This window comes from Helianthus annuus, chromosome 16, assembly GCF_002127325.2.
Source record: "Helianthus annuus cultivar XRQ/B chromosome 16, HanXRQr2.0-SUNRISE, whole genome shotgun sequence".
Lineage (NCBI taxonomy): Eukaryota > Viridiplantae > Streptophyta > Magnoliopsida > Asterales > Asteraceae > Helianthus > Helianthus annuus.
The window spans coordinates 36,408,561-36,433,080 of NC_035448.2; the positions used below are offsets into that span (position 1 = coordinate 36,408,561).

Sequence of the window (24,520 nt, forward strand, 5' to 3'; positions counted from 1 at the left end):
AAATTTAGTCATCCTTTGACAAACCACCTCCGCATCGAATTTCCAAACCCACAAATCCCGTAATATCTGCCGCTTGATCACTAACGGGATTCTTTTTCAACGCCTTGCAAGGTGACGCCAAATATGATCTCAAAGTAGAGTTTGATGAGGCCACAAGAGAGTAACCACAATTTTTGCACCATGCCTTTTCTTTACCATTTGACATTTCGTATAAGTCAGAATTCACCCATGGTGTTGGATCCCCACTCATTTTCAAGATCCTCTTCACTACCAACTCACTAGAAGCATCAACACCAACCGAACCATGAGCACTCAAACTAACCACTTAAAACCTATACAATTTTTGCATTTTATCACTATTGTAGAGGGGGTTTTAGCTAGAAAAGTTGTGGGACTAAACCAATACATCAAACTAGTATTTATACATGTGTGGGTCAAAAACCACCCAAAACCTGACTAACGGCTCAATAACGGTGTTACCATTTTTTTGGACCCAAACGGCTACTTCAACGGCTCTTTTTGGGTTAGGCAACTTAAATGGACCTGTTAACTGGTTAATACCAGTTAAAATAAACTAGTGAAGAAAAACCAGTTACAACCCGTCGGGTAACTAAAAGTTCAAACCGGTTTTTCTAAAACCTGTTAATAACCGGTTCCTGTTTCTGTTGAAAAACGATTCCAATTTATCAACCGGTTTATTTAACATATCTACATCAGCATCACCACGTAGGCAATGGGCTTTAACTAACCCACACTTTAGTATGCATGGTGTGGTTTAGCTAAAGGTTAAAAAAACAAAACAAAAAAGAGAATATTGATTCTCTTTCATGGCAGCATCTACTCTCTCTCTCACGCGCTTGTTATCCCTTAACGATTGCAGCAATGTCACCTTAGAATACTAGGATGGGGCAGTGTTTGGCACCTTTGCCAGCCTACGAATCGTCATCCCTTAACGATTGCAGCAATGTCGCCTTAGAATAATAGGATAGGGCGGTGTTTGATGCCTTTGCCAGGGTGGAGGGCGCCATGCCACACCGATTAGCCTAAAAGGTGGAACAAAATACAGAGTGACAAAAGATAAATATGAAAGCTTCTATATTCCTAGAGAATAAAATCAAGTAAATATAGATATGTAAACAAACTCTTAATAACAATTTAGTCATAAATAAATGGCATTAAAAAAAATACCAAAATACTTCATATTTGAATAATACTATTTGCCTGAATAAACATTACCAACTCCACCTTCATGATTCTTGATCCAATCCAGTACGATGAAGTAATTGTTATCTTCAACAAAAACCTCCTTTTAAATCTCTCATTTTGAAGCCGCAGACTTGCAGACCGGACACGCGTTCTTCTGAAGCAGCCATTGTTTGATGCAACCCGTGTGGAACTCATGCCCGCAACCCAATGCTCCCAAATCATCTCCATTCTTGTATTCTTCCTGTCAAACAATCGAAGTTAACACCAACACGAACAAACTAACATTTTCGCCAAGATACAAATAAAAGAACTATACGCGTACCTGACATATGCAGCAAGGTTCGGCATCTGTCTCACCCGCTACACTCGCGTATGTTTTCTGTTTCAGATGTTTATAAATGTTTTCTTCGGTCAATCCAGTGTTCACGTTTCCAATCCGCTCTTCCAACGCCAACAGCTCCTAAACAAACATTAAAATTTATATTTTATCTTTTTCACAAATGCATCGTTTTAAATAAAATGAAGAAAGAATGTTATTTTCGTTACCTCGTAAGACATGTTATCGATATCGAGCCGCATATCCCTGTGCCGATCATGAATATCAACCATGCCATAAAAGACAGATTGATCTAAAAGCATAACATCCTCGAATCGCAGACCCTCTCCCCTGCGTATACGATCCAAAACGTTGCGCATCTGCATCGAAGAAAGACCACATGTTTTCAGCGTACCCGAAAGATAAAATCATAATTTATATAACTTTGTAAATCATTAAACATACCTCTGATACAAGTCTGCCTCTTCTTTCACTTCCACCAGAAACCGTTGTTGATGATAGATACGGGAAACCAAAAGCACCATCAACCTGTCTATTTAAGGTTCTTGCCCGATGATGATGATGACCCGTGATAGGATTTACAGTCGGGATTCCGGTTTCTTGTGAAGCCGAAGCGGAAGCTGAAGCATTCACAGGTGGTGGAATTCTAGAGAAAAGATTACGGTTTTGCCCTCCACTACTACTAGCCCGTGAATCAATGGAGGACAACAAAGACCGCCGAAGAAGTTCAGTGCGTCTTCTAGACGAATAAAGTGAAGAAGCACGATTGTTTGTTTCATGCCCACCTACAGAATTCAAATCCAAATTAACCGCTGTTTGAGCGGTGTTCCGTATATCATTTAACTGGACAAATAAAGGGTGATCTGATATATTCGCGGGTGTTGTTCTCGAGGTATCTCTTGAACCATCGATAATATTTGATGCAATGGGCCGATTGGCTCTTGAGCTAGTGCTATTTCTAGAAGATGCATGCACATTTCTCGTCAACGGTGGGACGCGCAGCATAGGTTGACCCGCTTGACTTGATGAGCTATCACCTGCTGCTACAAGGTTAAGCCCCAAAGAAGGATGTGGAGACGAAAAACTTAATTGATCTTGTTGGTGGGAGTTATTAGTCCTTATGCGAACATTTCTACGGACGTTTTCTATAGAACGATAATCAGAAGAAACTCCTCCGATATTTGAACCAAGTCTCGGGATAATTGGATCAAAAGATATTATATTAGTTGGTGTAGGGTTTTCTGAAACCGATTGCCACACGCTATCAGTTCCGCCGGGCCTTTGATAAATGTTTGAACTTTCGATCCCGGAAGACGACGACTGACCAATACTTAATTCAGCTGCTTTTCTTTTACGGGATAATTGTTGGGCCTCCATTTCAACCGGGCCTGATGAACTGCCACTAGCATGCGTTAACGGCGTCTTGCCAACACGAGTTGACGAATTTACAGTAACGTTATGACCATGATGACCGTTGTTAGCATGAGTATGGGTTGGGTTCAAGTTAAGATCACCCAATGAAAGCCTATTTGCGGACCGTTCGTGTTGAGCTTTTATAAAAGACGACCACGCGTTTGGCACAGAGGTTGAACTCGATTCACCCGTATTCCACATGCTTAGGTTTCGGGTTTCTTGATGTGCATCAACTGGCGAATTTCGAATAAAACTTGCAACGGCGGAATCACTTGAACCTGAACCATGTTCTAAAGTTAAGCTTTCCGGCAAAGAACCGATAGCATTGTTTTGCCCTTGCATTATAATTAGCCCTGAGAATTTCAAGAATTAAACTTTATTAACTTTCGAATTAATTAAGCATCAAACCATGTTTAAAACCGTTGACCCAGTCAAACATACCACAGAAAATACATACTAGTTTTAAAACCATGTTTCTAAAGGGCATCATCAAATAAATTACAAGTGAAATTGTGGCACATATGTTCATATGAAAGTAAAACAGGTAAAGAGTAAACCATTGACCCAGTCAAACATACCACATAAAACACATACTTGTTTACAACAAAAATAGGATTCAAACAAAAAGATTTGAACCTAAAACAGATAAGGGTATATACAAGAAGACAATCTGAAAATAGAAAAGAAAAACAAAAAGCAAAATCTTGAAGGTAAAATTTATCATCTAAATAATGATAAACAAGAAAAAATGTGAATTTTCAGATGAGATAAATGAGGAAAAACACAAAACTGATACTGGGTGTATGACAAAAACAATCTTGAAATTGTAAAGAAAAAAAAATCTTTAATGTAAAACCCATCATCTAAAAAAACAATCTTGAAATTGTAAAGAAAAAAAATCTTTAATGTAAAACCTATCATCTAAAAATGCAAAAAACAATCTTGAAATTGTAAGGAAAAGAAAACAAAATCTTTAATGTAAAACCCATCATCTAAAAATCAATAAACATAAAAATGTGAACTTTCAGATGAAAATCACAAAACTAAAACTGGGTATATAAAAAAAAAGAAAAAAAAACCTTTCAAGCTAAAACCGATCAATTAAACAAGAATAAACATAAACAAATGTGAACAAAGATTAAAGAAAATTGTAAAAAAAAAACACAAAACTTAAACTGGGTATTGTAAACAATGATCAATAAACACTGTATCCAAGAACATACCTGAAAACCCCCAAAGATTACAAACAATAGATCTGACAACAAGAACTACAGGAAGATCTTGAAACGCCTATTGAAATAGATGATGATCAACAAGCCTTCATCGTCACCAAACAATCTCTTGATTTATCCAACAAGAAAAGAAAGAATCAATGAATCAAATAACAAGAAAGCAAAGAGTCAGAAGAGGGGTTTTGGAAGTTGGATGAAAAGAGAGGCAGACAATATGGTGTGGTTTGTTGGGTAAATTAGAAATGAAACTTAGAAAAGAGGGCATTAATATTTAATATTAATAATAAATTGGAAGAGACCCAGAAAGTCGCAAGGCTCGAAGAGAAGAAAAAGTTGGAAATGGGTTGGGTGTGTAGAAAAGAAAATTAAATCTCGTCTTCCAATGCGACCACCACTTGCGACCACACTTGTGTTTTCTTGTTTCTTCCTCATCTACCTCTTGTAATTATTATGGTCAAATAGTGGATTACCCGTGTTTCGGAGTGAGCTTTGGTTTGGTTTGGTTTGATTTGGTTCGATTTATATCGATTGAAAACCATGAAAATGAATATTTCGTTGGGTTCGTCTAGTATCGTTACCATATCGGCACTTGTTATACAACTCTAGTTTCAATAAATGTTACCCACATGTCAATAAAACCATAAAAACGAATACGGTACCGATATTGACATTCAAACGATTTCACTTTGGTTCCTCGCAGCAAAGAAAAAAATCAACTATATATGACTTGCTCGAATAAAGTCACAAAACGAAAAACAAAATAGGGTCAAAATTTAGAGAGAACGACTAAAAGTGTGAGAACGGTGAGAACGATTAGGAACCGTTAGATCAAAACATTCTATGGACTACATGACGCGGTGGCATTTTCGTAAATAACATCACTTTTATTAGTGTGGCGCGCTTCCATAAGGGCAAAAAGGTAAATGTCCATATACAAAACACATCAAAGCCTGACCGAAACATATATATTTCCTAGAAAAAGCTCCCCAAAACCAACGTAAAATGCGAAAACCCTAGAAAACGCGAAACAACAAAAACTATGGCGTCAAAAGATCAAACCAGATCCAGAGAAAAAAAACGTAGTGAGTTAACTTCGATTTATATTGTGCTAGTTTATGCTGCTTTTGGCGTTCTAATTTTAATAAAAATTTGCAGTTTCTACAAGGGGGGAAGGGGAAGAGTCATCTGCTCCAAAACGCCAAAAAACAAACGAGCAACGAAAGAAGACAACAAGAGGACATGGTACACAAATGTTAGTTTTCTTGATGTAAAAACACACTTTCATACTTTATTGCCAAAACGCCAAAATATGTATCGTTTGTTACTAAAGGTGTTACTAAAGGCCACAACACATGAATCCTGTCATAGTTTTGTTACTAAACGCCAAAAAAATGTATGGATTTTGTTATAAACGCCGTTTAACTGTTATTGAGTTGTTCAACATCTATAATCTCTTATTGATTTATAAACGCCATAAATGTATCATAGTTATGTTAAATTATACTATTAAAACGCCATAAAATAAAACGCCATGAAATCATTTTCAACATCTATAATCTCTTATTGATTTATAAACGCCATAAATGTATCATAATTATGTTAAATTATACTATTAAAACGCCATAAAATAAAACGCCATGAAATCATTTTTATAGGCGAAGAGAGGTTAAGATTGAGAATAAATGTGCATACTGGAAAGGCCCAAAACGCCAATAAGAGAAAGGCATTAAGTCAAAATGTGGAGGTTGAGGAAGAACCATATCATGAGTTCAGTGGGGCTAGGATCTTGTCAAGAGTAAAACCTACAAAATTGACTGGTTGGTTTATGAATCTAAACGAAAACCAAAGAAAGACAGTACACCAAATGGGTTTTGGTGCTACACTAAGTTGAAAATAGACATCGTACCCACAATGCTTGCGTACTGGTTGGTTGAAAATTATAATGAAAAGACAAACACCCTAAACGTTGGCAACCACACCATACATATAAATGAAGAATTTGTAAACTCTTTAACGGGTATACCAAATGGAAGGGTGCCCGTGAACATGAAAAAAAGACCAACAGCTAAAGACCACGTGGTGGCTGAGTGGAAAGCACAGTTCCGAGGGGCTGAGTGGAAAGCACAGTTAGGAGGGTTGGGCTGGGTTAACAGATCAAGTGTGAGGATATACTTTGATAACGTTTTGCCTATGATGCATGGCTTCGGGAGAAACTTCTGCCTAAATTTCCTTGTAGCATTCTTCACTATAATGGGGAATGCAACTGACAATGCAGTCGTCAACAAACAATTCTTGCACAATGTTACACCAGACGTTCAAATAAACCAAACGAACTGGTGTAGCTATATCATCCAATGCTTGCAACACGCTAAAACCGCATGGGCTCCCAAAAATCATTACACAGGGCCACTAATCATACTTGCGGTAAGAATAAAATTTCACTATTCATTTGTGTGTTATTAAAACGCCAAAAAATATATGTCATTTGAAAATCTATTTTGTTACAGCTTGCCTTGGTGAACGATGCTTGCAATATGAAAAAATGGTACCGAAAAAAAGGATACCCAATTGAGTGGGTTACAACAGAAACTCTTGACTTATTTGAGAGTGCAATGGCAAAACACCTTGTGAGCAATGAAGTAAAAAGGAAAACAGTCAAAAAAGGTAAAGGAAGCAAGCCCCAAAAAACAAGAAAAATGCAGATTGTTGTTCATGATGAAGATGATGGTGATGATGTTGAGAATGAAGATGAAGATGAAGTTCACAAGGTCGATGACCATGATGATGAGTTTGATGATGATGATGGATTTGATCATGATGATCATTATAACTATGAGGTGCAAAACGCCATGCCCTTCAATGATGATGAAGAGGCTTCACTACAAAGGATGGTGACTGAGGATATAGAAAGCCGGGAAACGATGTTTGAAGTTTCTGCATCAGGAAACCATGCTCTTATAAGAGAAGTAACACAGTATGACAACATTTTTGCTGATGAAGAAGAACAAAACAAAGAACCTGAAGAGGTATGTTGTTCAAATAATAAATTTAAAAAAAAACAAAAAAACAACATGATAAACAAAATCCTTTTATTTAATATAACAGGAAATGGCTGATAAATTGGATGGAGCATACAAAGAATTAGAAGACTGTTATAATAAAATGAGCTCATTGTTAAAACAGTTAAAGACTGAATACCCAAACAGCCGACCGGTACACATTAAATACTCACAATGTATGACATTATTGGAGAACATCTCAAAATTTGTTGATGAAAACGCCAAAGAAATGCCAGCTGAAACAGAAGAAGATACACAAGAAACTGAGGATGAAAATGAGGTGGTACTAGGAGATGAAATTGAACAAGAAGGGGAAAAGGAGATGGCTGAAAAAGAAAACGCCATTAAAGAGCAAACAATTCATGAAAACGCCAAAGAATTTGAAAATGAAGAACAAGGAGAGGAAGGATGCGAAAATGAAGAAGAAAGGGAGAAGGAGATGGCTGGAATTGAAAACGCCATTGAAGTGGAAACAGTTGATGAAAACGCCATGCAAGTGGAAATAGTTCATGAAAACGCCATTGAAGATGAAAATGAAGGAAAAGGAAAAGAAGAAGGAGAAGGAGAAGGAAAAGAAAAAGGGGAAGGAGAAGAAGAAGAGGAAGGGGAGTGCGAAGGGAATGGTGAAGGGGGTGGAGAAAGAGAAGGGGAAGGAGAAAGGCAAGGAGAAGGGGATACAAGGGTTGTGGCAATAGAACAAAACGCCGAACCCTCAACTGCTACAACAGCCCCCATATATGATGATGAAGAGGATACTATATCATCAGATGAAGATGTAAACGAAAACGATATTGAGAGGTGGAGTTGTGATTTCAAGACACTTGAATATCATATTTCAAGATACAATGGGGAAAAAATAATTAAGAGGAATATTGCTGAGATTTGGGAGCTGCCAGGACAAGATCTAAAACAAATGATTGATATTAAAGAAGGTCTTGATAATTCAAAGATGGTGGATGAAGCAATTAAAGCAATAAAAAAAACATCTGCAACCTGCTGTAGGGACCCCAAAAATGCCTGTATTTGATAAGACACCAACATCACCATGACAGAAACAAAAGACAGTCAGGAATTCAACACTGAAAAAGAAAAAACTGAAGGGGAGATGGTGAACAAAAGTGTTGACCAACAAGGGGCAGTGTTTGATAAAACGCCATATGAACAGCCACCAACTACATCTGGGAAAAACCTCTTGGAAAGTTTTGAAGAGGAAGAGACACCCAATAAACCCCATGATGAAAACGCCATCAACACATCACCACCAAAAACGTCAAACATGTCAGATGTGCATGAGAAAGATGATGAGGACAACACTCCAGACATCACAAAGCTGATGCAAGAAAATAAAATTTTAAACCCTGAAGAGCTGCCTGGTGATGAAAAAGCTGATAAAGATGATGAAGAAGATAAAAATACAAAAAAAAAAAAAAAAGAATCTGGCTGAAGAGAAGAAGAGAGATAAAAAATTGAGCAAGGCATGTTTGTCACCTTATCTAAGGAGGCAAGTGGTGATACATGAAAAAAGGACAAACGCTGAAAATAACCTTTCCACATACATCTTCACTGGAATCGGCGATTATGAGTATGTACACTTCTCTCAAAATAAAACGCCAAACTTTCCATTCATAATGTTTACTTGAGAATATGCATGCAAAAACAATCAAAACACCATGTATTATAATAGAATGAGTTTGTATAACTAAAACGCCAAATGATTTTTTTTAGAACTGAGCTGTTCAAGATGGGAGAACAGCTAAAAATAAAACGCCAAACTATCCATCCATAACGTTTACTTGAGAATATGCATGCAAAAACAATCAAAACGCCATGTATTATAATAGAATGAGTTTGTATAACTAAAACGCCAAATGATGTTTTTTTTAGAACTGAGCTGTTCAAGATGGGAGAAAAGTTTCTCACGAGGGTGATCTGTGAGAGCATGAAACCAGGATTTCAAGCACACGTCTCAATTATTCTAAGTTGGGCACATATCCTGAACTATGAAGAAATATACAAGGCTCATGAATCACCCTCAAGGTTATTCTGCACAGAAATACTGCTGGTAACTCTTTTGCTATATATATTTGATAAAATTATAATAGTACATTGTTTTGTGTTTTAATTATGTGTTACTTAGTATTACAGAGTACTCTGGCATACTACGAAACGACAACAGAAGATGCACGAAACAATGAATTCAACAGAAACATGGAAACTGTTCTGAAAAACACACGTTTCAAAGGAGACAAGAAACATAAAACCATCAACGATTATGAATTGGTCTTCGTGCCAATAATCTGGGAAAGACACTTCTATGTTGTCTGTTTCAACATGAAACACAAAAGAGTTGATATATTGGACAACAACGGTGTAGGGGATAACGTCAGCATCAAAAAAAAGTATGAAGGATGGGTGGAAAAATTGGTAAGTATCTTAAAAACTTTGAATATAGGAACTATGTTGACAAAACGCCAAACTAATATATGCAAAAAAATGTGAAAACTGCAGCACGGAGCTTTTGCAAACTACTTGAGTATTAAAAATCACCCAAAGCATAAGATCATGAGCAAGGCGAAGGCTGTCAGACAAAAGATGGATTGGAGGACAAAGTCTAACGTCATCGACTGTTATTTTCGCAATGATGCATATGGAAACATACATGGGGGATACAGGTAGTTGGAAAAGTGGTTTGGCAAAAGAAGATGCCCCAAATCAACTCCAACAAAAACAGCTAAATGAACTAAGGGTAAAATACATTGGAAAAATCATGTTTCATAGCGAAAATGAAGACATAAAACTACTGACAAGTTGTCTAAATACATTCATGGCTTATGGGGGAGAAAGAATACGTAAGTTGTTTGACAAAGCAGACGAGAGAATAGCAAAACGAATGTTAGAATATGTAGATTAGCTAAACGCCATGTATTTTAATGTTGACTGTCGTGTTTTACTCTTTACATTATTACATCTACATGTTTGCTTGTGTGATCTACTACCGTATTTGGGGAAATCAAAGAAAACGCCATGACTAGAAAAACTAACAAAAAGTAACCATTTAAAACATAAACAACATTAAAAAAAGGGGTAAAAAAACTAAATTAAGACAAGTAGAAAACACAAAAACGCCAAATCTATAGGAAATCAATAAAACGCCATTAAAACATAAACGCCATTCGTAAAAAAATACTTTTTAAAAAAACGCCATGAAAAAACAAGCATAAAGATGAAAACGCCATTAAAACACAAACGTCATTCGTAAAAAATACACTTTAAAAAAAGGCCATGTAAACTAGCATAGAGATGAAAACGCCATATATATTTAATTATTTTGGGGCAAAGGAATCATAACGCCATTGTTTAGCGGGAAGTGGACAATGACAATCGTACCCTGGCATAACAATCAGCACTCCCAGCCACGTGTTGGGCCAGGATCCGTTCTTACCGTTCTCACACTTTTCACCGTTCTCTCCTGATCCCGATTCAAACAAAATATACTCAAAACTAATTATAATAATGAATTATGATAATGAAAAAATATCAAAAAAAACTAAGCAAATTGATTTTAAGAATCTCACAGTTTGGTAGTTGGTTAATAATAATTTCATATTCAAAAATCATCATTCGCAGTCTCACTTTAAAAAAAAAATCTCACTGAACCTCCATTAAAAAATTCACTCTATTAAGTTTTTTCTTGAATTTAAAACTGTTAGAACGAGGATACGAATGGACTGATGTAAAACATATATCGTAATGGTGCTCCAAATGGCTTGACTTTTGTTAATTGGAAGTATTAATCACCCGAATTGAAGCACCGTTTCGAGGTAAGTTTTACATCAATTCACTTGTATCCTCGTTTAATTAAAATCCCTAAAACATTGATTTGAAATTCCGGAAAGAAAAACTTAGGGGCTGTTTGGCAACATCTGAATGGTTAAGTGTTGAACCTGTAAGAGGTCTGAACCATTAAGTGTTGAACCAGTGAGAGGTATGAACCATTAAGAGCCTGTATAATTGACGTGCATAGGTGAGTATATATTTTTTAGTTACATTTTTAGCTCTTTTTACTCACCGATTTCAAGTTTTAAATTTATAAAACACGATATTCTACTATCACTCTACACACACGCTAGGACAAGTATACCCATCGCAGACGTAGTATAGTGATGGCAAGATACCGAGGTCATCCAAGGACATAAGAGCTTTTAGTACCGGCTTATCGTCAACATCTAATCGAACCAATTTTTGAGAAAAGATTTTTAAGCTAATAAAAAAGATAAAAACAAAAAATAAAATAAAAATGATAGACAAGAAAGAACACTTGGATCCAACTTATCTCTCATGTACCCTTTTGATGATTTCCGCACTTTGGGCGTTTTAAGAGATTATCTTAGTTATAGTAGTAGGCCCCTCTTTTGGAGACGACGTTACCCTCAACCTAGTGGTTTGAGTCAGCAAGTATACAACCCCACTAGGTCGGAATATTAAAAGATAATTAAGTAATTTATTAATGCAAAATGTGGTGGATCACTCGTAAAAGGCGGCGATCACCCTCAACCCGTTGGTCTGAGTCAGCAGGGATACAGTCCTCGTGGGGTTGGTTTAAAATTTTAATAATAGTTTAAGAATAAGGGATTCAAGCTTTTTGCACCTCTCCCGTGGTGGGTAATGCCCGCTCCAACTCGTGAGGTGTTACTAGGCTTGAACCAGGTTATCGCAGAATCTATACACTGAACGAGACATAGAATTACCCAAACCACCATTCTAATCTCCCTTTCGGGTTAATTAACATGCTTTATATAGACCGTAGAGACATGAACATGTTGAGTAAACGCCCATATGAAGAGTATTTGAGTAAATTCGCCTTCAGTATAAAAAAACTAATTATTAAATTCATTAATTCATACCCAATTAAAAAGTAGCCAAAGATTGGAAATCATAAAAGAAAATACATAAAAGATAAGTCTTCACCAAGTGATGTAAGAATTTAGCCAAGCATGGCCTTTGTTTGACAAAGATTCGTACGATCAATCTTGGATCCCGAGACTACACACACACTCTAAAGATGGAAAATGGATGATGGTGGTGGATGATGGCGTTGTAGTGGTGGTGGAGTGGTGGCAAGTGGGAGAGAAGTGGTTTGCCAAGGGATGAGTTGAACTGGAACCAAGCACTTCTATTTATAGCTGTAAACAGAAGCTTCAGCATGGCCCGTGCCCATCTCTCTCTCTCTCTCTCTTCCTCATTAACTGCTTGTCAGATGTTGTACTAACACGGCCTCGTGTGTCACCGGCACGGCTTGTGGTTAAAGTACTTACTGTACTATAACAACCCTCCTAGAACCCTTAACGTGACCCTAAAACGTTCCTAATATACCTCGTACGCGAGAAACAAACCCATAATACCCTTGTATTTATAAAAATCAAGAAAAACAAAGTTTAGGAGTCGCTTGCGGGGCGCGACCCCCTTAGCTTCGTCTTTCGCGGGCCGCGACTGACTTAGTGTGCCGGACAAGGCATTGCGCCACGTGTCCGGTGACTCAACAAAGCTAGCCCCTTGACTCGACCAAGCTATACTTGACACGTGCTCTCTCACGAGCCGCGAGCGAGTTAGCTGATGTTTACGCGGGTCGCGAGCCGCCTTCGATCAGGCCTATAAATAGAGGTCGACGACTCATTTGTTCAGTCGTTCAAAATTCCGAATTCGCTCTAAATTTCTATAGGCAATTATTATACTCGGGTATTATACCCTTATAAAGCAAAGCTCTGCCTCGTTATAAGTATTATAACCCTGCTATTAGCCTACACGATCGATCTAGGGCTCCGTAACGCATGTCAAGGATATGCCTGACTCAGTCGTTGGAGTTCTGTCTCATGTTACAACTTACACCCGATTGATTAGGACTCCGTAACGCATGTCACTCTGCCTGACTCAGTCATTGGAGTTCTGTCTCGAGTTGTTCGGTTAATGTGATTTGGGTTATTTTACTAACACGTGTGCATTGTTTAATTTTAATAGATAATAACCAGGAGATACACAAGGAAGCTATAGTAGTATCACCTAAGTAAACAATGTGAGTACATTCTCTTTTTACCATCTTTTTGTAAATCTTTTTTGTAAGTCAAAATATTTTATCAAAACCTCAAATGTTTTAAATTAAACTTAGGAGTAATTGAGTATTTGTGATTCTACAATTACTGCCGGTATGTTGGGGTTTTGTATACAAAATGTGAAAGACATTACCATTGGACAAAGAGTTAGCCAGTGAGTAATATGACCCACAAGTCAGGTGTTGACAGTACTAAATGAGTAATTGGGTAGATATAAGCAAATGCAACTGCGGATGCCCACAATACTGTAAAGTTGTAAAACTGTTTTGATTAAACTGGGATGCACTCGCCAATATTTCTTGCTGATAAAATGTTTATAAAACGCGTTTCAGGTAACACAATGTGAAAGCCAATAGAAACTAGCTGGAGAACACTGAATGCTTGGAAAAGTGGCTATAAAAGTTCCCTAAATAAAAATGAGTTTTTGTTTTCAATAAATTAGGGTTTATCCCTACAAATGTATTATCAAATGAACTTGGATTTTATCCCAATGATTTGTTATAAAAAGTTTGGTATTTAAACTCTGATAAAAATATTTCCTAACTATGGTCCTGATGTATTCCACTGCCAAATTAATAAACACTGATACCACTGATCTGGATCTCGCGGAGCCCGCTCCCGGGGTAGGGGTCGGGGGTTGCGACATGTACTATCGTAGATTCTGCAAATCTTTAAGTTGACCACGCCCCGTGTTGGCCTAGCACGGCCCCGTGTTGGCTGCCATTTTTGTCTTATGTAGTTGGCTTTTTCTTCTGCCCAGTATCCATCCTTGGACATGGCCCGTGTCAGGTGGACACGGCCCCGTGTCAGCCTTCTGTTCTTGTTATTTTGAGGTTTGGATGTGAATCGGTGCTTGGCGGGCTGCGACAATTCCTTCTTCTTTACAATTATGTTAGATTTTGCTGTCTTTTCGCTCCTTTTGCAAATTTAAGCTCTTTTATCCCTGAAAATATAAAAGGAACGAAAACACGAGCTTTTTCCAACATTAGTATAAAAAAGGGTTGCTTTAAGGCCGTATTTGACATAATTTATATGTTGTATTTTAATCACATCAATAATGCTTAACCGTTCAGAGGAAAATGTCTGACCAATTAAGATTAGATGTCTTAACCATTCAGACTCTGTATAAATCTTAACCATTCAGAGGCAAATGTCTGAACCATTCAGACATCTGCTCGTGAAACAAACAGTCTGAACCATTAAGTGTTGAACCAATAAGAAGTCTGAACCATTAAGAGCCTCATCAAGAGGTAAACAAACAGCCCCTTAATGGAGTTAAGTTTTTGTAACGAAGGTCTAGTGAGAAAAAAAAAATAATAGGTGGGACAGACAGTGAGGATTTTTGAAGGTGAGATTATTATTGGCCAACTACCAAAAGGTAGAACAATTAAAACTAGATTCCCATAAAACTAAGGTAGCGTTTGGTATGCAGGAATCAAAGGTGCAATGGAATGGACCATTACGAGGGAATGAAGAAAAAAGCGTTTGGTTGGTCAAGGGAATGAAATCGCCCATTACATAAGGCATTCCATTCCCTCGAAATCATTTTGTCCCCCTTGTTTTTTGTCTTTCCATCCATCTTTCACCCTTTATTAAAAGAACCAAAACCCACCACCGTCGCCACCACCCACCATCACCCACCACCGACACCACTACCACCTACCTCTTCCCCCGCCGTCACCCGCCACCACCACCCACCTTGGCTGCCCAACGCCACCGCCGTCTATTTCTGCCCTCGTCGTCACCCACTGCCACCCATCGCTGCCGCCACCCACCGCCGTCACCCACCTCCACTGCCACCAGCCACCACATCCGCCACCACCCACCGCCGCCGCTGCCACCCATATCCGCCTTCGTCGTCACCTGCCGCTGTCACCTGCCACCATCGTCGCCACCGTCACCCGCCACCATCGTCGTCACCGCCACCTGCCACTGCCACCTCTGAAAACCGTTACCACTGCCACCTATCACCACTGCCACTCACTACCGATTTTACTCCTTCGCCTTTTATTACCTACCAAATAAAATAATGTAATGATTTTTTTCATTCTCACATGGTAACCAAACAAGACATGAAATGGATCATATCCATTCCATTACCTCATCCATTCCATTGACCCGTCCATTCCATTACATCATACCAAAAGACCCTAAGACTACTTGAGTAGAAGGGGTGTGGAGCGACACGTGGCTGCCATGTCAGCAGAGGGGACTTTGCCCTTCAAGCCATGGGGAGGAAGGGGCGTGAAAAGGTCGTTTTTTAATAAGAAAAAAAAACTAAATAATAAATAAAACAACCAATCAAAAAAAATAAAACAAAACAACAACTAACAATATGTCGTCATCTCACCACCTCCATTTATCCCACGCCAGGTAAGAATACCCCCGCCGCCACTCACGAGGCGGTTGTAACACCCCGCCCGAAACCCCGGGCGACCATGCACAACTGGCAATGTCCATGGCAATGTAAACGTAACCACGTGAGACGTTTTTAAACATTTTTCATAGTGAATATTAATGTTCATGTGACAACTGGCAAAAATAATGGTAATTCCGTACAACTCAAACACTTAATTTAACGTTTAATTTCTCTCATTACGATTTAATTATTGCATGATTAGGTCGTATAAGATCTAGCAATCATAGGACATGGTTAAATATGCTAACCAATATTAACACAATCTCCACATCGCGAGAAAACTGCAAACTATGTCCAAATATGTTGGCAAAATGCTGAAAACACTATTCACCGGATCACACTATTCATGCCAGCAAGTTCCGAAAACTGTCGGAATGAGCGACGAAAGGCATGGACGCACTTGGTAGATGAAATATGGATGAAAATCTCAAACTAGGGACCCAAATCACTAAAACACCTCAACTTTCCGGTAAACGCTTATAAATGCACTTGGTCCGTTACGCGCCGAAATATAACCAAAATAAAACATCTGCGACACTAGAATCTATCATTTTAGTGTCCGTAAGACTTATAATTAATGTATACATCTTAAATGGGCTTATGGATATCAACGGAAGATTCGAATCACAACTTTCCGGTACTACGTCGTAACAAACACAACTTCACCAATATCGCGCCGACGAACTAGTTAACCACATTTTCGCCACCCAAACAACTAAACGAACATCCTAGTGAACTAGTTTGCCACTTTTGGCGTCAAAAATATTGTTGGAACACTAATGGTTCAAGATCTTGTCTAATACTCTACATCCTTAAAATACTTAGATAATTTACAACTTTTACACATGTAACTTTAAAAAAAAAAAATAAACAATCCTAACACCCCCTCCAATTGGTCAACATGGGGCCCACTCCCCCCTTAACCTACACTTGACAATCTTGACTAATAGGGTATGGGAATGGAAGTTTTTGTTTACTACTTAAAAGATTATAATCTCACCTTCATCATAGCATATCTATACACCTTCTCACTTATCATTCTTTCCAAAATCAATCACCAACACCCCTTCCTTCCCTCTCTTGATCTCCGCAGCCACAACACCCCACAAACCCTTCCTTTTGATCCATAAAAATCACCATTTTAACCTTTATAAACTCTTTTCCAAGATCATTCAAGAAAGGGGCAAGCATGGGGGATTCTTAGGACTTCATTTTGGAGCTTAATATTTTCTTAATCTTCACTATAATCTTGCAAAGTTGTAAGACTTCTTTCCATACATTTTAAGCCTTTTATATTATGTAGTTTAGAATAAAGTATGTTGATCATCTTGAACAAAACAATAATCAAAGTTTAGAACTCTAAACACACCATAAAAGCACACTAAATGGGATCTATATTATGTGGATTATGTTGTTATGTGCTAGATGATGCTTTTACATGTGTAGATCTTGTTAAAGTAGGTTATTTACATGGATGATCTTGCATGATTAAGAACAAAAGTGATGATTTAAACACTTTGATGTTTAAATGTAACCAAGATCATCAATCCTATGATCCATGAACTTTACTACAATCTAAAAACAAGTTACAACATGTATGTGATTTTTGTAGAAATTAAAGACCATGATTTTTACTAAGAATATGTTAAAAAGGTGGTCTTAACAAGTTGTTTAAAAGAAAGAACAACATGGAAATTTTTAAGAAAGAATATGGTTTTTAATAATCTTGTTAATATAGTCTATAAATGTCACCATATATTTTTAAAAGTGTGTTTAAAAATATACAAAAAGTTCATGGAAATGAGGATGTTAAAAGTAGGATTATTCATGCTAAGTGATGGAATGAAACTTGGTTTGGATTCATCATGATTAAGAGTGCTAAACATGCTTAAAAACACGTTTTAAACGTGGGAAACGCCATAGTTTAGGATAAACTATGGCGAAATTTTCTAAAATATTAATCGCAATTAAAATGTAATTAACGGGGTGATTAACATGGTTAATTGGGATTAGTAAACTTAATTGTGATTAACGACCCTAATTAGGATTATACAAACCCAAATGACAATGGTTAAGCATTAACCATACAAGAGTTCACTTAATTGAAAGTATTTTTATAAGTAAAAGTGTGAAAAGTTAAATTTATACCAATAAATATAATTTTTGTGAAAATTAGATATACCTTTTTTAAAAAAAAACCATAGATTGGCGTATAATGTGTGTATATTACGTGTATGTATTAGTGTGGTAGGAAGAATACATACCAAATACAAAAAATACACTACACTTGGATAATACACCAAACTTATACACATGAGGTTCCATATATATATATATATATATATATAGGGGATGGTTCAAATGAAAACCACTTTTAACGCGAAAACTCGAAAACTAACTAAAAAAAGCCTAAAAAACACACAAAAAATTTTTTTTTTTTTTTTTTCAATTTTTTTAATAAAAATCGCTAGTTTTTATATATAAAAAAAACTTTTTTTCAAAAAAAAAAAAAAAAAAAAAATTTGTGTAGTGCACATGTGTAATAATACACATGTGTAGTACACAGACACATGTGCAGTATTACACATGTGCACTACACAAAAAATTTTTTTTTTTTTTTTTTTTTGAATTTTTTTTTTTTTAATAAAAAAACCTGCGAAAATTTGATTGAAAAAAAAAATTTTTTAAAAAAAAAATTTTTTGCATGTTTTTTTGGCTTTTTTTAATTAGTTTTCGAGTTTTCGCGTTAACTAGTGGTTTTCATTTGAACCTTCCCCTATATATATATATATATATATATATATATATATATATATATATATATATATATATATATATATATATATATATATATATATATATATATATATATAGGGGATGGATCATGAGAAAACTAGTTTAAATGAGAAGACCAAAAAACTAATTAAAAAAGCCAAAAAAACATAACAATTTTTTTTAATATTTATAAAAAAATCGCAGTTTTTTATGCATGGAAAAAATTTTTTTAAAAAAAAAGTTTTTTGTTGTATTGCACATGTGCACTATTACGGATATAGTGCACATGTGTAGTACACATATAATGCACATGTGCAGTACAACAATTTTTTTTTAAATTTTTTTATAAATAAAAACTAGCGATTTTTTTATAAAAAATTGTAAAAATAAAATTTGGTATGTTTTTTAGCTTTTTTTTAGTTTTTTTAGTTAGTTTTCTAGTTTTCTCATTTATATGTAGTTTCCTCATGATCCTCTCCCTATATATATGTATATATATATATATATATATATATATATATATATATATATATATATATATATATATATATATATATTGTGGTTAAAACAATTAACGGACAACGAAACGTGGACGAACGGACACCGAATAAATCGAATTTTAATCATAACTATTAACAAGACTATATATATATTTGAACCGACACAAAATATATATAATAAACGCTCTATCGAACAAAGTGCGTTGTCATCGGTAACAGCTATCCTAGCATCTCGATCCGGAGCGTGCGCCCGTCGCGGACGACACATGGTTACTTTCGACACGAAAATATAAACTTTCGACTCTGCGATGAAACTCTAAATATAATGCACATTTTTAGACAAGAGAAGTATACATATATATCTTAACATTTATAAAAAACCAGAAAGTATAAAATGAATATTGCTAAGTGTACATACATATGTGAGTATACAAGTATAATAATACATATAAAATATGCTCAAAATACACTTGTGAAAGTATAAGAATACTTGGTCTATTATGGGCTAGTAAAGGCCCATTTATATAATAAGTTTGGCCAATTTATAAAATATTGGGCTAGGCCCAGCATCTTAAATACATGGGCAGTGGCCCATTTTGATAAACACTTATAAAGGCCCAAATACCATAAAATGTGGGCTAGGCCCAATGACACTAAAATATGGGCTAGACCCAATGTAAAATACATGTATATTTTTATAAATATATATTGTAATAATACATTATAAATACGGTGTACCTACACGTATAAATGCGGTATACCTACACGTATAAATACGGCATACCTACACGTATAAATACGGTATACCTACACGTATAATACGGTATACCTACATGTACAAATATGGTATACGCACACGTATAGAACAGACAAATACACGTATAAATACAGGATACGTATACGTATAAAAGACTCAAGTACATGATGATGTACTCACATACACTTGTTGAAGTGTACTCTCGCAAGAATGTCGTACACATACGACAACGTATTGATGACGTTAAAAATAAATATTTTTAACACATATATCCATAAACGATACACGATATTATATTTGTGTAACAAATATAAAGTCTCGAAACAAAGTGTACAAGAAACAAATGCCAACATATTATTAAAATACACAAGTGTTCCAAAAATTAAACGAAAATAATTAACGTTCAAGATGAGCAACGGGTACATGGTGTAAATGAGAACGAAGTATCTAATGGAGTTAGAACACTTGTAGGTTGACTCACGTTTGGGAACATGTTGCTAGAATATCTCTCTCAAGAACGCAAAGCTGTGAGTTCATGTCCCCCTTTTCTCTTAACTGTTTTCGGATTTATAACTCTCGGGGGTGGAATACATGTCTTAATGGTATGGTTAGCTAGGGAATGAAATGTTAGATCATGTGAGCGAATAGTAATCTCTCTTAAGCGCCATTAATCTTGTATAAGACCGAGGGCAAAAGTAGTAGATCTATCGGGTGTAGCGAGCCCCACTCTTGGGTCCTTGTGTGGCCCATGTAGTGCTTTTGTTGTTCTAACCGGGTGGACCGGAGGAAATTCGCTAGGGTTGAGTGCTTCCTATGTCGCCACACATATTAATGTCCTTGCAAAATATTAATGATCTGTTCATAGATGTTATTCATACCTGTTTGTTATAAAAGATCTCTCAAATGTTTAAAGGTTTAATTGGAACTCACTCAAAACACATGAACTCGCTCAACTTTTGTTGATGTTTTCAAACTTACATGTATTTCAGGGAACTAATGGGATCTTGGTGCTGGTGTTTACTATGAAGCTTTTGGATTAACAAGTTATCGATGTCATCCTTTGAAGGGTTTGGTCCGTATATCTCATCTTCAATGAGATATAGGATGCAAAGCCTTACATTTTAGAACTTATGTCGTACTAGTTTGTTGTAAAAACTGAAACTTATGTTGGTTTGTATCTTAAACAACTTATGATGTGTAATATTTTAAATTATGTCAATGGATGAACATCGTATGTTTTAATCATGTAGTTGTTTACTATTATCGTATGCAATGAAAACTAATCAAGTTCACACCGCTCGCTTCTGCTAATGAACGGGTGTGACAGATTGGTATCAGAGCTTCGATTGGAGTGAACTAGGATTACTTCTCGAGTCTAGTCTACAATCTCTAGGATCCTCTCACGAAAACATTTTTATAGAAACAAATATTTTTCATTGCATATACAAAGACACCAAGATCCACTAATAAAACTCTTTTCAAGAACATAATGCGAGGACATTATTTGGGGACATAGTCTATATGGGATAGACTTGTCAAACTAGATTGATTCGCACAATACAACTTGATTATGTTTGATATGTTATATTTATTTACATATACTAGTCTATAAACCCGTGTATTACACGGATTAAATATAAAGAAAACTTAGATTGAATAATGTTTTTATTTATAAATGTTACAAGCCCGTGTTTTACACATATAAAATAAAAAAAAAATTGTAAATAATACTTCTATATAATCCTGATCACATAGTTAAAAAAATGTAATATTAGTATAATCTAATTATTGCGTTTTTTCGATTAGTATTAATATAAAGACGGTTTAATAAAAAAGATCTAATTATTGTATTTTTTTATTTTACGATAATAATTAATAAAATACATTGTATTTATCTATAAAATTAATTAAACAGTGCATCCTAATATGGTTATTAACATAATTAAATTAAATCTATTATATTAGTAAGGATAAGGACTAAAAAAATATTTTTAAATATAATGTAAGTCTAAATTGTAAGGTTGAATGAGAGAATGACACATGACAATAATTGGAATCTTATATTAAAAGTTAAATAAAATTTGATATTTATTAAATGTTAAATTAGAGTCACATCTGAAATTCAGGGGACTTTTTTCATTAGTAGATTTGTTACTTTATCATCGTTATCAATAATTAATATTTTAATCAGTTGCTTTTAGAAATATATGTGGTTAATCTTAATGAGTTGTTATATTATCAAATAAAGTAAATATAACAATGCATAAATAATTAAATCGAAGATATTAATAATAATAAAAAATAATATTAGCTTTTTTAGAGATAATAATAAACTAACGATTAAAAGACTTTTGATTTTAGAGGATATTCATATTAAATACAGACATATTAAAAAAATATATAATGACCCTTTATCGTATGTCATAGAGATGAAGATAATCTTAATCTTTAATATGTAAAATCGGTATACTGAAGAGATAAAGTAATTCTTATATTTTTATCTATATATCATATAATATAATTTATTAACTCAAGCATTATGGTATATCAATTTCTTTTGAGTAAGATGATATATAAATATAATTATTTATTAAGGTGGACAATGGTCTTTATACTAATTTATGTATTATTTATTATGGTTGATGTTGTATGATAAATTGCCACATGGCATTTTGGTAAAATCCTTTATTATGAGAGAATGGCATGTGTCATTAAGGGGATTTCTTTATTAGTATTAGATATATATATATATATATATAATAAGTAACGATAATATTTATTGATATATATATACATGTTGTACGGAATATTTTGTCGAGAACGAAATACCTTCAACTTCGAATTTATTATTGTTCTTGATTCGCACGATGAGAATATCGACCTCACGTCTATTGCGGAGCTTATGGCGGATGTAATTACTAAGTGCGACCTTAAGCTTGATGCCGTAGAAGATGATTATCCAAAAATTTTAGAAATCTGCATTCGAATCCAAAAATTCGGATAATCCGGTTTTTCAGATATCCGAAAATTCGGATATTTCGGATACGAATTTTCGGATATTTCAGATTCGATTTTGGATCCGGATTTTTTGAACACCCCTAATTTTAACACCATTATCATTATAAAAAGGTTGTGTTGCCAGGCCGTCGAACACATAGTCTGTCCCGGTGTTCCCAACACAACCACGAGCACATAATATCTCAAACACATTGCCAGGTCGTCAGGCACGCAGAGCCCATCCCAGTATTTCCAATGCAACCATAACACGTTGTAAGACCCTTAGTTTATTTATCAATATTTCATATAAGTTTCGCATATAATTGTGTATATACTATATACACGTACATTTGAAAATACGAGTTTCTTAAAACAATTTTAAAACTTAAAATATTTCAACATAATATCATCGTTTAACTTCGTAACGATGAAACATAATGCGGAAGCTTAAAACTTTGATCATGTTCGGTCCTTCGTTGAGCTTGATCGTCATCCGGTACTTCAATATATCCCTACATTTCACAAATCATGAAATGTGTTAGTTGTATAATGTTTATAACATGTCTAAGTGAGTTCGTAAGTCGAAACAAACAAAACAAACAATTTATACGTACTTTATAGCTTGTCGCGGGCCGCGACAGAATTTTCCTCAACTTTCACAGGGCGCGAAACCCATTGCGTGGCGTGACGCCTAAGTGGTTCACCCGTCGCGGAGCGCGACGGCTCACTTTTCAAAGAAGGTTCAGTGTTGCTGTTGCTGGGAGCTGCATTCTACCCGCATTACCTCCCGTTTCTTCCTACGTGATCGTAATTTGATTCTCTATCATATAGAGATAAAATCCGACATCCGGATTAACAATTTTCTAGATTTTAAGGCCTCGGCTTTATATTCAATTATTAACTTTTGACCCGTTCATGATTTATCAAACAAACTTGCTTCTAAATGATCATAAAGCCATGACCTACATATTTAACTCAAAATATTTAACTCATGATCATAACTTTATGAATTACGCAGCCATTAACCAAGTTATGCGCATAATTCATTTTGACCCGTTAAGAGAATTTAACCATTTAAGCTTAAATCTCGCTCCTTCTTTCTTACCTCCTATTTCCATTCTAAGATTTCTTTTATTTTCCACACAACGATATTTGTGGTGGATTTCATAAGGTAATATCATATTTTTCGAATTGTACCCCTCGGTTTAGTAATTTTACGAAAAGACTCATTTCGCGGCATTTGGCCAAAAGGCTTATACCTTTCACTTTTATACTTATCCAAAGGATTTACTCAATCATAAAACTTATTTTCAAACTACCCGTAGGGTTCGTTTGCCCGGTTTATAATTCAAGGGTATTTTGGTCAACATTTTCGACCAAAATCGCACATTTTAGCTATAATCTTATTTAAAAATCATTATGTTTCTAACAACGCAATCACCATAATTTAGATTATTAGGTTTACCTATTAAGGTAACTTAATGTTCATTCTTAATTTCGTTTAACTCTCATTGAACCTTAAGTTCTCAATGAGAGTTTAACCCATTACACATACCTGGCTCGGGTCAAAGCATAGACCCGTTTTAATACCTCATCAAATAAGTTGCTAATTAATAGCAACGCAAATTCCATACGCAAATTCACCCATGTGATCATAATACTTAACAAACAATCATTAGTCGATATTGTCAAATGGTGATAACATCACCATTCGACCC

The 24,520-nt window shown here is 35.4% G+C and overlaps 1 protein-coding gene across 1 annotated transcript; it reads right to left on the reverse strand.

The window, feature by feature from the left end:
- Positions 1-1,098: 1,098 nt before the first annotated feature.
- LOC110918608 (probable E3 ubiquitin-protein ligase RHG1A) lies at positions 1,099-4,613 on the reverse strand. The gene is made up of 5 exons (XM_022162900.2): positions 4,180-4,613; positions 1,988-3,309; positions 1,753-1,902; positions 1,529-1,666; positions 1,099-1,447 (listed from the first exon to the last, which is right to left on the reverse strand). Exons 2-5 carry the CDS (start codon positions 3,296-3,298, stop codon positions 1,319-1,321), a joined length of 1,728 nt encoding a protein of 575 aa, XP_022018592.1. The 5' UTR covers positions 3,299-3,309; positions 4,180-4,613; the 3' UTR covers positions 1,099-1,318.
- Positions 4,614-24,520: the final 19,907 nt, after the last annotated feature.

Bases quoted from the DNA above. Each gene is read 5' to 3' on its own strand.
- LOC110918608 (XM_022162900.2), bottom strand. From the start codon at position 3,298: ATGCAAGGGCAAAACAATGCTATCGGTTCTTTGCCGGAAAGCTTAACT. The intron at 1,903-1,987 runs GTATGTTTAATG...TCTTCGATGCAG, and splicing joins GAGGCAGACTTGTATCAGAG to ATGCGCAACGTTTTGGATCG. The intron at 1,448-1,528 runs GTACGCGTATAG...ATTGTTTGACAG, and splicing joins AACCTTGCTGCATATGTCAG to GAAGAATACAAGAATGGAGA.